The sequence below is a fragment of the Psittacula echo genome, assembly GCF_963264785.1.
Source record: "Psittacula echo genome assembly, chromosome: 5".
NCBI lineage: Eukaryota > Metazoa > Chordata > Aves > Psittaciformes > Psittacidae > Psittacula > Psittacula echo.
Genome location: NC_137739.1, coordinates 45,476,087 through 45,494,212, shown reverse-complemented (window position 1 = coordinate 45,494,212; position 18,126 = coordinate 45,476,087). Strand labels below are relative to the sequence as shown.

The window sequence follows — 18,126 nt, the reverse complement described above, 5'->3', positions numbered from 1 at the left end:
TCAGGGCCAGATACTAGTAATAGACCCACAGCAAGCAACCTCATCAGTGTCTTTCATGTAGCTTAGAAAGTACTGCCTTTAAAGTACTGCCTTAGAAAGTACTGTCATCTCAGTAAGTGCAAGAAATAAAAGACTCAATATAGCATGGCTGTAACTACTTAAGACCTAAAAAGATTTTATGTTGGAAAAAGGAAAAGTTTCAAAGAACTGGAAAACACCACCAACCTACCCTCAAATCATGGAAATTACAAATGAGAAAGCATGTAGGCTTTGTAGTCATGTATGTATTACTGAACAAGTCACATAGAAAAAAAGGAATTGAACTTAAAAATATAAAAGAATTCAGATTCAATACAATTGGTCTTGGAGGAGTAGTAAACACTATTTAAGAAGGTCCTTTATTAATAAATCAAGGTGGAATGTGTAAGCATCTAAGTAAAGCATACATCTTTCCTCAGGAAGACAAGTGCCTAGTGCAGAGACTGAAGGTGAAGGCAAACAGAAAGCAAGTTTCAGGTGCATTTTTTCTTATTCTGTGGCAGTATTAACATATGCTACATTGTGCTTCCAAGCCATGTATTTCCCTGAGAAACCACAATAATTAAGTTATATTAAATTATACAGCAATTATGCAGTTACTACTCCTTTTTACTCATTTGTGGGGAAGTAATTTTTTTATTTACAAGAGTTGTGGCCATTACCCTTTCAATGCTTGCAGGGTGTTCCATGGCTATTTAAGAAAAGTGGTACATACATAACAGAAATTTTTATGGTACCATTACAAATCACTGTGTAAATTATTACCCTGTTAAGAGGTAATCTAGGGTCAACCAATATACAGCCATCCTTCAATCAAGTCTTAAAGGTTCAACTGAATAATAAGGAATAATGAGCAATAAACTGCTAAATGCAGTTGTCATGACAATACTGATTGTAAGAAAGTGTGGAGAAAAAACCTCAAAAGAAAAACTCACAAAAAGTTGAAGTAAAATGCCCAGCTCTTATTATGTAAAAATATACGGGCAGAGGTAATTCAAATACAGTTCAACACATTTCTGTTGGAGGAACTGACTGCTCTTTAAGAGTTCTTTAACATACTGCTTTGGGGAATTAAGACAAAGTTAGTGATGAATATAACTTTCTATTAAGCAATTTCCTTTCTCAATTGTGCACAACCACTTATGAGCCAGAACATAACAGCTCAATCAAACATTATTGTATCAGCTTTACTTAAATCTCTCTGAAATGTACTGAGAAAATTCTGATAATACTACAAGAGTTAGAGGGGAAAAAAAAAAGAAGACAACCCAGAAAGAAGAAAATGGATATCACATCTACCTTTTTACATTCTCCTAATTTCTTCTGCCATAGAGAGTGAGCAATAGGAATGTGCTTGCTGTCAGTTACATAGCAGCTGGCTGTGATGACATGGTGGAGCGCAGTGTTGTGGCTCATAGCTTGAAGAACTCGCTCAACATGACGGAGGGAAACTATGGCCTCAGTCCTTATGCCACCACTCACAAGCTGCATCGTACAAGGTACTAGAGCAATCTGTCCAGCAGAGTACAGAACATCTCCAACCTAGAAGAAAATAAAAATAAGAAAATAATATTCTAGGAGTGTAAAGGCGGCAAGGGAAACACTTTTCTCTTTTTGAGGCTGTTTCACCAGTACTGTTGTTTGCCATCATTTGTCACAAATAGAGCAAACATGCCAGTCTAAAGATAATTTTTGATAGGGATTTAACTACAATAGAAACACAATACTGCAATAAACTAAACTAGCAGTTAATACATGGATTTATGTGTCGGCTCAAAACAATGATATCTGATGTTACTGACACCTATGGCTGCTGGATCACAGTGATGCCCCAACATGGCTGAATATGTTCTTGTTTTCTGAGTGATGATGCACTCTATCTTTGGTTCAGTACATATGAGAAAGTATATGCACATATCTGTAATGTCTTTAGAAAACTAGTTTAAAAGCATTTTGAAAATGGAATTAAATGGGTGACCAGATGATACCATCAATATATGTTTTAAGTTGAGCTGCGATGCAGTTAGTTCAGGCTTATTTTCCAAAGTCTTCCTGGCAACACTCTGAAGACCTACTTTTTTTAGCAGCAGCCAGCAAAGGAAATATTTATTCTTACTATTCAGATATCTCAAAGACTTATTATAAAATCTTAATGTAAATATAAAAACTTTTCATCCTCTTATGCTGCACTTCTCTAGAAAGTCTGTACATTTCCTGATCAGTGAAGCAGTAAATTTAATTCAATATCAAAAGAAAACTAAGAATAGAAGTGGGAAGTCAGGTGGGTGTAAGCAGCTTTGAAGTCAGCACAGGAAGCATTTTGCTAGGAGTAAAGAGGGGGAAAATGGACTGTGCAAAGAATCTTTTGGAAGAATTTTGCAGAACTTACTGTGTAAACTGTAAAAATTGCTCAGAATTAAGAATAATTAAAAAAGAAATCTGTGTCCTAGAAGACATGGCAATCAAACCATGTGACAGACCCATATGCAACTCCAAATCTGTCCTCATAACTGTCTGTGTTTCACAAAAGACTCACACATGTAACTATTGGAAGAGTATCTTATACAATTTGGCATACAAGTTCTATGATTAGCAGCTGAAGAGGGGGAGGAGGCAGAGAGGAAACATAATATAGCAACTGACACCCACCAACTATTTAAATTGTTTAAAATATTTGAAATATTGTTTTGATAATGCTATATATACTCCTGAATTTGAAAAAAAAAAAAAAAAGCAAGTAATATTTTGGTTTATAGGAACAAATTTTTTTTTTTTTTTATGGTGCTATTTTAAAATATGTGCCATTGAACAAGGGAGTCCAGCCAGCTACCAAGTGGCATACTGACAAGATGAGAAACAAATTCAGGAAGATAAGATTCAGCGGGGCACAGGTTTGTTTTTAAAGCAAGCCATTCATTTTCACCTCTGCAAAGTGAAATACATGCATTAGCCAAAAACTCAGTACAGGTAGTTTATGCCTCTACAGAAAAAAAACACACTGGCAATATTTCTTTCCTTTTTTCCTGTTGGGCTGCTGGTTTTCCACGCATAACCTATGTTAATTATTAGGTAGACAGAAGAGCTGTTCAACCAGTTCACTTCCCCTATTCTTGAACAGATTGTTTGAGACATAATATGAATACTAATTAACGACAAAATATCTGTCAGTGTTTTGAAATACGGACCAAGATAGCACTTTCTTAAAGTATCCTGGATGGTTCTGATACAATTAGCCCCACTGGTCATAAGTGAGGTCAAAAAAAATCTCTGACGGATTTGAGCAAAATTGGCACCACTTTTGGCTCAGATTCAGTGGGAATTTTGCAGGGTTCTTTAAAAAACAATTTAAAAAATCCCTCTGTTCCTAACATACTTGTTTGTATCTTAAGACATAATTAATAGAAAAACAGTGTTCCTAACATACCACCATGTTATGGAAGGGTGGCTGCAACGGGGAAGGAAGGGAAAAGGGTCAAAACACGGCCACAGGTTCGCAATAACTGTATTTCGAGGAGACGTAACTTAGGATAAGGGAAGGAGGAGAGATATGCATTTTCTTTTTCCCAGTGACTTGGTCATGAAAAGCCAGCATAAATGAACAATCAGCAGGGACAAAGCAGCAAACCAATACAAACGCTGTTTTAGCAGATTTCAAGAGGCTGTCCTTAGAACATTTGAAGCATTAAGCAGAAAATTGTTAGTGAAGTAAAAGCATTTAAAACAGGGAAAACATAATATCTTGTTCACAGTAGTGAAATCTTACAACAGGAGATGTCACAATGTATGGTGTCAGTCCTTGTGTTGTGAAAGTATTCTGAAAAACCCTGCTAGAGCCTTGCAACAGTTTATATTTCTTGAGCATCTACGAGGATAACAGAAGATCTCTCAGGCTATAGATTCACAGTGTATCAAGTCTAGAGGACCTGCATATCCAATAAACAGCATGGAAACAAAACTACAATATAATGGATATGTATTTATACACTAGATGTCTCAGCTTACACTGATGATTTAATTTGCACTGCAGCCCATGCACATATTTCCAGTGCTAAAATTTCATTAAAGATTTGACAAACCAAAAATAAAAAAACTTGTACTGCCGAGATGCTCACTTGTACCAGTTTATTTCCAATACAGCTCGACAGCAGCAAGTAGTTTATAAATGGGGCCTCATGTGATTCCACATTCCTTCTCTTTTAGTTTTCATTCATATCATTTCAAGTCAATTGAAAGGTGAGTTTTAATAAGCTAACATAATAGTTTAGCAGCTGTCTTGCTCAGTTAGCATAACTGTAAATAATAAAGGGATTTCAGTGGACAATTAGAACCTCAGAGTATGCAATCTCTATCTAACAGATAGGATGCTAAGCTGTTATGTGAGAATTACTACTTATCATAATGTAGCTGTCTCCAGGAATTAAATATAATATAGATTTAGATTACAGCTAATATAGAGGGAAGACATTACAGAAGCAATTTATTATTTTATATCACATTTTTTCCTTTTTTTTTTTTTTTAAGCTTCATTCACTTTTCAGGAAAGCAGAAGAAAATCATCTATGGAACCATGGAAACAAAAAGTCAGAATGCTTGGTGCCACTTTGATCTGTTCTATCCTATAAAAAAGCTTTTAACAGTATTGTAAGTTATGGAAAAGATATATCTCCTCTCCCAGAAAGTATAATGGAGGAAAAGAAACAATGAGCAGAACAGACTTAGCTGGACACAGGACTAACTTAAGCCGCTAATTAGCAAGAAAAAGCTATAATTATTTCAGGTTAGAAAGAAACAAGTAATAGGATACCCATAGATATGCACTGAGTTGATTTTTTTTTTTTTTTAATTAAAGGCTAAGAGCAACAATGGAAATCTTACGAAACTTTTCCTGCTGGTATTATTAAAACTTACTAGATTAAAACTGGCATAATACAAAAATTGCAGGGAATTTCTAATGAAGAGATTTCAACCATTCCCCCACAGATATTTAGGCTAATGTTAATAGTTGCACTGTATGAACATATGCATGTTTCTTGGAAAGGATAGCATCAATATGCAATCAGCCAAATCTTTGTTACGAATGCAGTTTGGTATCTGAGTGACTGCTGCCCTTTAACAGGTCAGGCTGCACAAAGGATCCAGTGACCCCCTGACCTAACAGTGAAATAACCCACCATTATGTTCGGTCAATGTAAATAAGCATAACTGACAACGCGCTAATAGGCTGCCTCTGGTCAGCCATGTGTACCTCTGACCTTAATGAAGACGTAAATCAATTAATACTCCAGGCAATAAAGACCTCTGGCTGATTAAGTTAGATAGAAATAATCTTTCCTAATGGGATTAGTGATGTAAGTTGGTGAACCTTTTATTTAATATATGATAATCCTTTCTTCCTAGGGCACTCTTATTTTAGCTAATGATGGTAAAATTGCTTTTTGCAATGTGAAATCTTCTATTCAACTACCTAGTGTGAATAAAGTTTTAAAGGTACCGTTTAGACAACAGTAATTGAATAGCTTTGAGTTCAGGCTACAAACATAAACTGTATCTAATGTGGTTTAAATACACCACAACCCTCAATATAAATCATGTTTGTCTTCATCTGTTACAAATTTGTAGTATAAAAATGTCAGAAATGAGTTAAATGTATATAGTTTGAGAAAATGTTCATAGTTATCAGTAACTAAAACAAGAAGGACATTCTTAAATTAAAAAGATGTATTAACTTTGAGTAACAATAGTTGACACTTATAGGAATCCATTTACAACTTAGTAAAATGATTGCATGTCATACTCAAAACTCTAGAAATTCCCTTCAAATAAAATAATGTTTTTTCCTAGTTAGGTAAAAAAAGTATAATTAACCAGTAGCATATTATTACTATCTTACTGAAATAGCTGTATCATTTCCACAATTTTCAGAGATTTATAACTCATTTTTCAACTGCTATGACTCCAGTTTGCTAATCCTCATTTTGGGATGGAGCTTCCTATATTTCAAAATCTATCTGATCCCCTAAGCTACAAGATTACAAAACACTCATCTTTTTGTGTTGTTTTTCATTATCAAAATTTATTTTACAAAAGTATGATTTAAATTTTTCTTTCTGAACTTACGTATTTGTGAATTAAAACTTTATAGGACATTTTTTGTCAAGAACTGAAATAGAATACTGCAATTTCATGGATGCTAAACTAGTCTGTATAATACCATTTTATCTGCAGTTTAGCAAAATTAAGATATACTGTCCCACAAAGCCATATTTGACACTGAGTACAGTGCCATAATGCTATCAACACACCTGAAACTTCTGTGCATTTCCTAATTGTAAATTATACCAAAATGAAGTATCACATCATGTAGTATGCATACACTGAGCAGCACAAAAACTGCCAGTTGTTTAAAAAGTTGAGTAACTTGACAATGCAACTGAAGAAGCCACAATATTAATTGTTGTGAATACCAAATCAACTTCAAAACACTACATCTGAACACCTCCTATTTATAGTCTACCCTGCCCAACTGTAAACACCTCTTCAATCTCTAAAAATCAAATAATTCAGATAGAGCCTTTAGACTGCTGGATTTACAGCAGGCAATCTCATATAATACATTCTTGAAGGACAACAGTACCTTGAAGTTTAATATGCTACATACTCAGAGCTGAGAGGAACAATCAGGTCAGAAAGCTTAAGAGGACATAAGATCAAATTCTCAGCTTGAAAATCACTTCTTAAAAGCTGCTCACAGAAAACTGAAATATTTGAGTACATATTTTTGGTAATGTGTTGGTTACATTTAAATCTTAATCAACGCAAAATCAACTTTATTCTGCTTTACAACTGATGCAAATAAAACCCACACGCTTCTGATTTACAGAAGACAAAGATTTAGAAACTGAAATTTTGACAAAAAAACACCCTCTACCCCAAAAGCTGTCATTCATCTTCCAAGGGAGTATGAGACACTAAACAAAAATAAACCTAGCTTTTAAAGTCAGTAACTGTAGTTATAAACATCTAGGAAAAGTTCCAACAAAGTGAGTGAACACAGCTTGCCATTTAATACATCCATGTGGGCATAACAGCCAGTCTGAAGTCTTCTCCAGGACTCCTGTTTGCTCCATTTGGAATCTCCAATACACAGAGAGGCAATCAGGAAAATCGAAGTAAAACATTCTTTACTTACTATGCATTATTTTGTCCAATGTTCTGTACTGACACATAGGGTACTTAATGTTCCTTTATGGAAAATTACAGTAGACAGTTCAAAGACTTAATTGCAATAGATAAACTGTTCTCCACATCCTACGGGATTTTTTTTCCTAAACAGAAAAAGAGCAGCCTCCTTACTTAAAAATGAGCAAGCTAAAAAGAGTATTAATCTTTGATACATTTCTTCCTTGGGACAGTGGAATTCTAGTCTTCATGACTATTAATCTGTCACCTTTTACAAAGCCTACCATTTCCTCTCAAGCTTTTGAAAAAAACCCACAAATTCTTTACACAACCACATTAGCAAAATCTGCCAACTGTGAAAAATTGCCAAACACTCAGCTTTATGAACATACCTTATCTAAAAGAGGAGTTAAAATCCAAACTGATTATCATTTACTCATTTCTTATTCATATAAGGTGCCAAGCAAAACAAATGGAAAAAAAAAAAATCCAACCTAAGATTAGTTTATTTATTAGTCTATTTGAGAACAACTGGGGTTGGGATGGGGAATGAAAGACTTAATCAAATCAATATTTACCAAGAAAAGCAAAGGCATATTCAGGGTTCAGAAAAACAAAGTGGAAAGGATCAGTATCTAAAAATGCAAAGTGACACACATGACTCAGTGTGGACATGGACTATTAAGCAATGGATACTTCATTTTTACAAAATGGGTATTAAGTCCACCACAGTTGATTGTGATTTTTAATTATTTATATATGCATAGGTAAGGGAGGATAATGGTTGTAATTCACCTGGATTCTTAGTATATCTGATACATATCTGATACAGCATATTTTAAAATTATTTTTAACTCTCCTGATTATAAATGTTGGTAACTAGCTGGTAGTCTCTAAGGAGAGTCATGAAAATACCAGTGTACCAAAGTGGGGTGCTGAGGGATCGTATCAGGCCTGATTTTGGTTAACATCTTCATTAAATCAATGGAAGAAGGAATTAACAGCATGGTAATGAAAGCCACAGAGGTTATTAAATTAGAATGTGCACCAGTAGAAATAATAAAAATTGACACTGACAGGTTTGAAATAAAGGCAGAAAGTAAGAAAGTGAGACTTCATCTAGGAGAAATTAAAAGTTATGCCAGAACATATGGCAAAAATATTCCGGAATACAGATATTCTTATCAAAGGAGAAAACTTGACTGCAGAAATGCTGAACAGTTTGTATTAAATTATAACTGCTCTTTACTAGAAGCAAGCTCAGTATAGGACAGAAAATACAGTCTCTGTTCTCATGAAAGTGGAGAACATATATAATAGAGGTTATAAGGTAATTGTATCCACACAAAGGAGATAGAGAAAACAGATTGAGTGATAAGATATCCTTAAATATCTGTATGTGTTTATATTGGAGACTTTGTCCCTACTTTTATCTTTAAACATACAATCTACTTAGAAAGAGATCTTGTAATATCCTTCCCACATTAACTGAAGTTTCTACTGAGAATGTCCACTTACAGTAAATTAAATTATCAGTTAAATTATCAATGCAGTGATAAAGCAGTCCAAGAAGGCACTGCAGAAATTTCTAGGCCAAAATTTCTACTAACAATAAGGGTGCTACTGTTTAATGCTGTACCACCGTTCTGGAATATAGCATCCAAAGAGAATGCAGATTGCAGTCATAAATGCCTACAAAAAGTGAGTCAGGTTTTTTTCCATTCCTACCTATCTTCACAATCCTTACTCATACTGGCTGTCAAATAGGTTAATGTGATTGTAAACAGAGGAGGGACAGATAGGCAGAGAAATACTCTGTACTGAAGGATGAAAGCTGTTCATCACACGACAGTAATTCACAGTGTATGAAACATGTTAACACCGTGACATTCTATTCTTACAGAAAAGATTTCATTCATAGCCACCACTTGGCTTAATATTTTTACTCAAAATATGAATGTCACTGGCTACTTAAGATACCAGTTTGTGAGACAGGAAAGAAGCAGTTCCATAAAACCAGGAATCCGTTAACTGAAAACAATTAACTGTAATTATCAGTATTACTAAGATAAAAGTGTTAGTTCTCATTCTAGCCATACAGTGTGGTTTTGTACTTTACCAATCTTCTATGTACACCCAGTCTTACATGGATTTTACTTCCACCTATGGATATCTAAATAATAATCAACACTTTACTGTATGTTAAAGATTATTTAGTACATAAATCCAATATATAATACACAAACCCACTATTTCCCAGTGGAAATTAAAGGAGACTTATTTATGCAACTAGCTGTACATGTACAGACCACATAATAGTAATGCACCTAGAATATAACATACACAATATACAGTGCTTATCACAATCTTTTACCTATTTATTCATATTGCAGTGTTAATACTTCCTTGCATAACAGAAAACCTTTATTCAGGGTCCCAACTTCCAATGCAAAAATGAAAATCAAGTTCTAATTATACTTAACAAAAACTGAAACTTGCAACAAAGAGCCACAAATATACTTAATATTCTTGTCCAAACTAGTGTTATATCGTCTTTTCTGCATCACCAATTAAACCAAAGAGATCGCCAAAGACAAAGAAATAACTTTGGGTATCTGGAACGCCATGGTATCAGCTGCAAAATCTTGTGAAATCCAGCAGTACAGGAAGAGTCCATACTCAAAACTTTGTGTTCTGAGTAGTAAGATATGACTCAATCTACAGTTTCAAAGAATTTGTAATTTCAGAGTGACAATGCATTATAAATTCTCATATAATCTGAAATACAGTGCTCCTGAAGTTCAATCCAAGGGGAAAAAAAAAAAGTATTAGGAAGTAACACCCTTGTTAAATACATGCAACTGCCTATCCTAAAATCTAAAGATTCCTAACAGAACAAAATAAAAGTAACAGAAACTAAAGACAGCCAGCCACAACCTCAGAAGTACACTAAATATGCTCATCCAAACACAATTTCACAACCTTTATTTGTTGTACCTTTAAACACTGACCTTTTATGAGAACTGCACTGTGGACAACATCCCTATATAAAATATCATTAAATGCGCAGTCAGGCAGATTTTACTATGTACCTTTCAGAGCATAGATTTTTCTCTTCTATTGGCAGCACTTCATGACAAAAAGTGACTTATTGACCAAGTGGTAACTTGTAGCATTTAAAACTTAAGTTTCTTTAACAAATAATATTTATATTCTGTGTTAAACTGGACTGTAACTGTATCATAATTATATTCTGTGTTGTAATACATATTCATTTGGGTATGGAATTAGAATCTAGCATTATACATTTTCCTATTTTTCTGTGAGTTTCTGAGGGCTTTTTATTCTTTTTTTTTTTTTTTTTTTTTTTGCGTAGCTTTTTTTGTGTGTGTGGGGGGTTTTTTTTGGTTCATTGGGCTTTTTTTTCTATATGTTCACCTTATTCTTCTAGTACTTATTTTCACAGAAATTTCTAGATGGTTTAAAATGATAAAATTTTGGAATAGAAATTGCAGTATATTGATAGCATATTAGTTGCTGATAGACTATTAATAAAATACACATCTTGTGTTCTGCCAACCAAGCTGCAATCATGTTTCTATCCATCTTACATCACAAAGAACCAGTGCTTGTAAACTTACCATATGCTAAGCCCTTTTTGTTTGCATTATTAATAAAGGTAGTTATTTTGGCAAGTAAAAACTAATTGCAGAGTCAAGCCCTCTGATATAAAAACGGGTAGAAAGCAAAGCTTTGAAACTAAAAGGGGGTAGATAAGAGGAAAGGAGGGGCAGCATGCAGTAAGGAACAGTCCAACAATTAGTTTAGTCAGCAGTGATATTGCTGAGATCCAGGTTTAAACCCTTGGTATTTTTCTTTTTCCTGGTAATTGCAGCGCTATTGCAGCAATGGGCAGTCCAGGAAGCACACCTCTCAGTGCCTTCTGATGGATCTGTTCTAATTTGTTTAAACTCATGTTCTTAGATGAAGAATCTATTCTGTTTCTTGATGAATGTTTTCAGTAGTATGCTAGAAGTTAATATAGGATGGAAAGATCCCTCTTGATGACAAAAAGTATTAGTAAGGATCTGAAAAAGTTTTACAGTGAAAGATAAATAAAAATTGATATATTCCTGACTATGATTTCTTTGATAATCCAACGCTATCCGAAAAGAAATGATCTACTGAAACTCCATGTATTCTAAACTCCTGTGACATAGTCATCGTTACCTTCTAGCTTTCTGAAATACTAAGCATTTAGCAATATGAAAGATACTTAACATAGAATGTCTTACACTGCAGAACATTTAATCTGATGATCCTGTACAAACACAATTTTTGTGAAGAATTTTGGCTACTTCAGAAGAAGTGAGATAATAAAATGGAGAACATGTGGGAAATGCAGATCTATTCACATTTTTGAAAATTAAATAAAAATACTTACAAAAGCCTAATGGGAATGTGGGATATGATCAAGAAGTTCTCTTTAAAGTATAATGGCTAAAACTCACTTGAGCACTGAAATGGTCAATCACACAGTATCAATGGCACTGCAATCTGAAAATAATTTGAACTTTTTATTTGAATTTGATAAATAATGAATAGGGTACCTTTTCAAAACCAGAAGCTGTATCAAAATCTACAAATTATGCCAAGAACAGTTTAAATATCTAATTTTGCTTTTTGAGCTTAGTAAAATCATAGGTGCTTCGCAGAATATATGACCTTGTACGACAAAATGAATGTCTATTACTTTGCTTGTTCAGCCCTAAAGCAGCTTCTAATTATCAGCTAAACAGTGCACAGTACTTGAAAAGTACGCAAAAATGACAAGACTTCCAATGATGGAAACTCTCTCATATAAATTTTACGTTCTATTTATATAGAAGATGGAAGTCGCATGATTTGACTGTTCATCTATCAGTTTTAAGTCATGTTTTTGGGTTTTGTGAAAAGATTGGGTTTTATTGCTAAAAAAGTTTGGCCTAAATTCAGCCAGCATGAATTATTTGCCATGTAGTCCAGGGAAGCATAGTTAACACACAGCATCTTTCAACATGTTATTCCAGAGTTTGCATTTGGCATTATAACTGTTCACAGCATTTAACTGCAAAACTCACAGTTTCTGCCATGCAGTCCTGAAGGAGTTAAAACTTATGCCTCTTCAACAAAAAAAAAATTACATTTTTGCAGAAAAATATCACATGCTGGTAGTGAATAAATAAATGCTCAAACCAAAGAGAAATGAACTATTTCTGTGATGTATGTTTTGAACTTCTAATAGCTAGTCTGATTCTTCAGAATAATAGCTAAAATCAGGAATGGCACTAATGAGGAATGAAGAAGGGTATGAAAGAATAATACATGCAATATAAAGAAAGGTGGAGAAACAAAGTAATTGCAACTTTTTATTTGTTGTTTGTAATGCTAACATTTATGTACCTTGTAAGGTGATAGAATGCTTTGATTTTTTGTAAAATTTAGTAGAAGCAGAAATTGTACCTTGCAGGACTAAGCTCTGGATGCAGAACAAGATAATGGTGAAATTCAAATTAAATAAGCCCTTCAAAACACCATCAGGGAACAATAAGTCAGCTCAACACCTTCCCAACACAGGAAATTTAGAGTTAACCAGTGTACCTAATTTTATTTTTTTTAAGGAGGAATAAATCTGCTATAGGGAGCTGGTTTGATAGACCTTTGAAGGTCTTCAAAACTCTCACTAATATGTTATTCTCTAAAAAATATTCCCATAATTCTGCTGTCTCCCATCATTCCTTGCCTCGAGATTCATCTGTCAACTTTGATGCATCTTTTAAAGTACCCCTCCAAGCCTAAAAACCATGACTACAGACCACAGAAGAGAACTCTTTGCTTTGAAACTATCTGATCAATCAGAAGATCATTTACCTGCAAGCATTATTTGGTGAAGCTAAAGTGGCACATCAACCAGCAGCATCTGAAGGCTGAGGCAGCAAAACGTCAACAACAAATTGTCATTGGCATTCCATTTATGAACCTTCAAACAGCATCAGATCCTTTCCGTGGGAAACCAGATCAGGTCAGACTGGAGCTGAATATTTCTTAACAAGCTAACCATCAAAAGAACTTACGTTTTGAATAAAAAGGCTATCATTTGTTGATTTGAATATCAAAGGGATCCACTGCAAACTCCCAGTCTAGAAAAACCTCCCTAAGCTACACCAGACAGGTGTTTAATAATCTATTATTAAGGCACTATTTTAGGTTACTCAGAATCATAAAAAATAGCTGTAACTGTGAAGCTGCAAATGGGGCTGCACAAAGAAATGAATGCTATTAACATACTATTAACAATTCAAAAGAATGAGTTGACATACCAATCAAACTTGTTAATTGACTGTCAATGGCCTGTCCCTGAATATACAACATGACTGCATTATATATTTCAAATGCTGACAGGAAGACAGTTTCATTTGCATTAACTTCATAAACTGATCAACAACCAAACTGCCACATACATTTATAATGGGAAGCTGAATCATTTCAATATTCATGCAGCTCTGTAATTGTAAATTAGGTGCTGGCAAACAATACAATACTGTACATACTCTAAAATACCCTAAATTTCTCTGACCTACTTTCTTTTTTATTTTAAAAGAGCAGTGGAGAAAAGTTGTCTCCTACAGAGATGACTATTACTTTAATTTATGGTTCATGCCTGAGGCAAAATTTGTTTGCAACTGAGTTTGCAACCATAGTTTATAACTCTACTCTAGACGCGTAACTGGACTGCGATATATGAGGCGTGCAAGGTGATGTAAAATTTTTCTAGCTTTAGTTCTGTGAAGTGTAAATACCATTAAAATAGAGTAAATCTGTAAAAAAAAGTGAATGAAAATCTGTACTATTTCCCTGCTATGACACAAAGCAGATGTCAGCCCTGAAACCACTGAAACTTTCTAATTAGACATTGAAACATGTAATTTAAAGTGGAAAGTATTGTTCTTGCACATCCTTCCCTAGGGTCCTAGAATTTACTGCCCTCAGAAGTCCGTCTATATAAAGTATCTTTCCTAAAAATATATTTCATAATTATACCCGTTCAGTTTCATTGGGATTGACAGTGATAGCAGGTGAAATGGCTGTGATAGTGCTGCCATTTTAGCCAAGTGGTTAGTCAGACATACTCTGAGCAAAGTCGCAAATCACAGGAGCTGAGAGCAGAATTGCCTGTGGTTCTTCCATATTTCTGCAAGTATCTACCAATCCAGCAGAAATGAATAAGGGCTGTAAACAGAAGGAAAATGACAGCAAGAATTCCCAATAAAAGACCAAGGTCAACATTCTTCACTTTTCCCATTTAGGATCTCCTCCTGCAGCACTTACTGTCTGGCACATCTACCTACCAAAAAACCCGGTTCTAGCTAAGCTAACAGAGAAGCCTTCAAATGTTGTAATTAATGACTCAGTGTATTAGTATCTATTTGTATGCTTTAACCCTATAGGGTAGATGTGAGAGAAGAAATTTATTTTTATTTCTTCATGAATAATGAACATATAAATATGCTATAGGCATATTTATCACCGTTTATATAGAAGCAATAATATCTCAGTCATATTGAGAATAGGAGACATGAAGCTAAGCAGAAACGTCGCAATGAGGATTAAGTAATGAGAGTCTGGAAATGTTCCACTGAAGGCTAAATAGTAATTGATCAGAAATTCTGAAGTTGTCAGGTCCATCATATTCCCTCTCTATCTGTATGACCTGGAGGAAGTATAAGCAAGTTTAAACATCTCAACTGTAAATGCACATTGTCTTCTTTCCCCCTCTTTTATTACTACTACTTTCATTCTTTCAATCCAGCAGTCACTTCCCCGGCTTTAAAGTTATTGCAAGAAGAGCCTAGCACTACGCACTAGCATAACCATACAGATACCACATATATGTCCAATAAATCTGCAGTCATGACAATCTTCTCCTGCATTTTCTTTCAGATAAAGAATATCAGAGGACAATTTTTCTGCTATATATGTGAGCTGCTATGTTTTAGACTTTATTATTTGCAGTATAGATGTAAGATTGAGAAGCAAAAAATATTCACATTTATTGTTTTAGCAACTGCAACTGAAGAGTAGAAAGACTAACAAATGGAAATATAAAACCTTTAGGAAAGCCGACTACAGTGGAGCCACTGGGGTGATGGCAGTCCCAAATCACCCTAACTGGTAATCATGAAAGATTACTTATAGTACAAACTAGACATTAGCTTTGATATCTTCCCCAAAGTATAAGCTGAGTAACTGTCATACCGAATAACATCATATGATGGGTGCTGCTAAGTTCTTACACTGACAAAACAGGGATCATTAAAGCTTCAACATTCTTTCAGGTAATCAATGTAATATAAGCAGTATGTGATTAAAAGCATTTAAGACATGAAAAGTGTCAAGATAAAGAACAGCTCATTACTCAAAGGATGCAGTATCTATAAAACCAGCCATCTTAGAAAGAGCTAGTCATTTATTACTGCTGCTAATAGTAACACACAGCTACAGTGAATTCAGTAATTCATGCCCCAAGTTTTATAAACTTTGATTGTAGAATATACACATATATACAGGTGAAATATATGCACATATACATACTACTGTAACAGAAATGATGTGAAGTATGCTCACGTTTCAAAAGGACACGATTAATGCTAACAATATACAGTTTGCACTGTTTCAAAATTTACATTTGAAATAGTCACATTCTATTTTACTCAAATACACATTTTCAATGAAATTTTCACTATCATAGCTGAAATATTTATGGCTCTTAATAGACTGTGGCCAGCATAGATTTTGTATGGTGGGAATAAACACTCCCATCCTTGGGAATAATGAAACTTTCTATCGTGCAGATAAAGTTCCACCCATGTGGGAAATGGAGCTTTCTTGGAGAGCCGCATGAGACTAGAGAACTAATTTGAACAAAAAACTTGATTATCACAGAACTCACAATCATTACCTTTTAACTGGAAGATAGGCTTCTCAAACTTCAATGTCTTTAGAAAGCTCACAAAACATTAGGGACAGTTTATAAGACAAAAAGGATTAAGTCAAACACTTCCAAACAGCCCAGAGCTGCACATATACCATTTGCTTTGAATTAGAATGGTGAATACAATAAATGATTTTGCTGAACGCGCTACTGTCAGTTATTCAGTGACTAATAGTGAGATCATAACTTGTATTATACTATACTGCAGAAGCAGAAGAGTTCAAGCAACTAATCCCATTTGAAGTTCATAACTGAACAATGAGCAGCTTAACACAAACCTGTCTGTATTTGCTATTTTTATAAGGAAAAACTGAGATGAACAAAAAAACCCCCAACCCATTGCAACTTACTGAGAAAATATTCAGTGGATTAGATGCCTTGCAAAAATATTTTAGCTTGCATTACAGTCCTGTTTCCATTCCCACAGAAGAAATATCATTATGAGATCTGCTTTAGTCTGAATCACTACTATGATTCGTAAACATACATTAAATAAAAATTTAAATTAAGAGATTCATCCAGCTGAATTGAAAAGAAGAAAATATTAAAGAGGTAAGGTGTTCTACATTCCTGAGCATTTGTGCAATGTCAGTGTTTATTTTGTGTGGCAAAGTACAACAGTATTAGCATTGGCTTATACTGACTTCTTGCATATAGGTGCCAAGGAGAATGCAAGAGTAAAAGGAAGCAATTCCATAAATCTAGAATATGCCTTGTATTAAGCATATAGTTCTAACATTAGTCTAATTATTGAGAAACTAGAGGAGTGGCATAACAAGGAAGCTAATTCACTATTTAAATTTCAGTTTTAGTATTACCACACAGAGAGATATATAAACAAACACATAATATTCATGTATTAGATATTAAAATTTAAGCACTGATTGAGAAATATCAAAAATCAGGATACATATGGAAACATCATGTATATTTGATTATAAGTGAAATATACATATATTTGTGTTATAAATGTATATTTATATTTAAGAACCTGAACATATTTGCAGGATGTTCAGAGTTATGAGAAACACACTAAACCCATCAACATTAAGAGACTCTGCAATGCTTTATTCCTTAACTCTGTTGTTAGAATAGTTTTTTGCTTTTCAAGAAAGCTGATGCTTTCTTGATATTGCTTTCCAATTGCGATACTTAACCTTAGTACACTCTTCCTGAGAGGAGCTGCAAAAAGGCAACTCTGAAGTTTCTACCTGCAGCCACCTCTTATTTATGAATCTGTAACACTTCCTGCTGAAGACTGAAACTCACTGCAAAAGTAAAGCGGGTTTTTTACATTTTTCTGAAATTTGCTCAAGAATTATGGGAAGTGAGCAAGCAATCTATTTTTTTTTTCCTCTTAATTTCTCAGGGATTTTAAGGGATAAATTTAATATACGTAATAATAATAAACCTAATATATAGGTACAGAAATAAAAATAAACTTAAGTGTAGTATTAACTATTTATTTTTTAATTTATTAATTATTATTTATTTCTGTATTATGTGCATTTTGGTTATAGAATGAAGTAATTTAATTAAAAAATTAAGACTATAGAGACAACAGGGAGACTTTAAAGTGCTTCAGTGATGTGCGAAATAAAAGTATGAGAGGATGCTCCAGCTTGATAAGTCAAAATATGATACCATCACATGATTCCATGATAACTAGGTAATAAAGATCAAAAATAATAATAAAGAGTGAAAGTAGGAAGAAAATACAAATCTAGAAATTATGTGAAAATTTCAATGATGCTGAATAGTCAAATGACATTGGTGGGGCTTACAGCAATGCAGTGACAGCTTAACGGAGCAGTGAGTTTAAAGTGAGCATTGTAAGAAAAATAAGTCATGACAAAATGTGGTAGTAACAGCAACTG

General features: G+C 34.0%; 1 protein-coding gene across 3 annotated transcripts in view; it reads right to left on the bottom strand.

Annotated features, from left to right (window-relative positions):
- Positions 1–18,126, bottom strand: part of DPH6 (diphthamine biosynthesis 6) — a gene marked incomplete at both ends in the record, with an annotated part of 219,439 nt that overhangs the window by 78,326 nt on the left and 122,987 nt on the right. For 2 of the 3 annotated variants that reach the window (XM_080619967.1, XM_080619968.1), the window contains one exon: positions 1,339–1,581. The exons of the other annotated variant lie outside the window; for it this stretch is intronic. In XM_080619967.1, the coding sequence (XP_080476093.1) occupies positions 1,339–1,581 (243 nt within the window). The remainder of the gene's footprint in view (positions 1–1,338; positions 1,582–18,126) is intronic. 3 annotated transcript variants of the gene reach the window in all.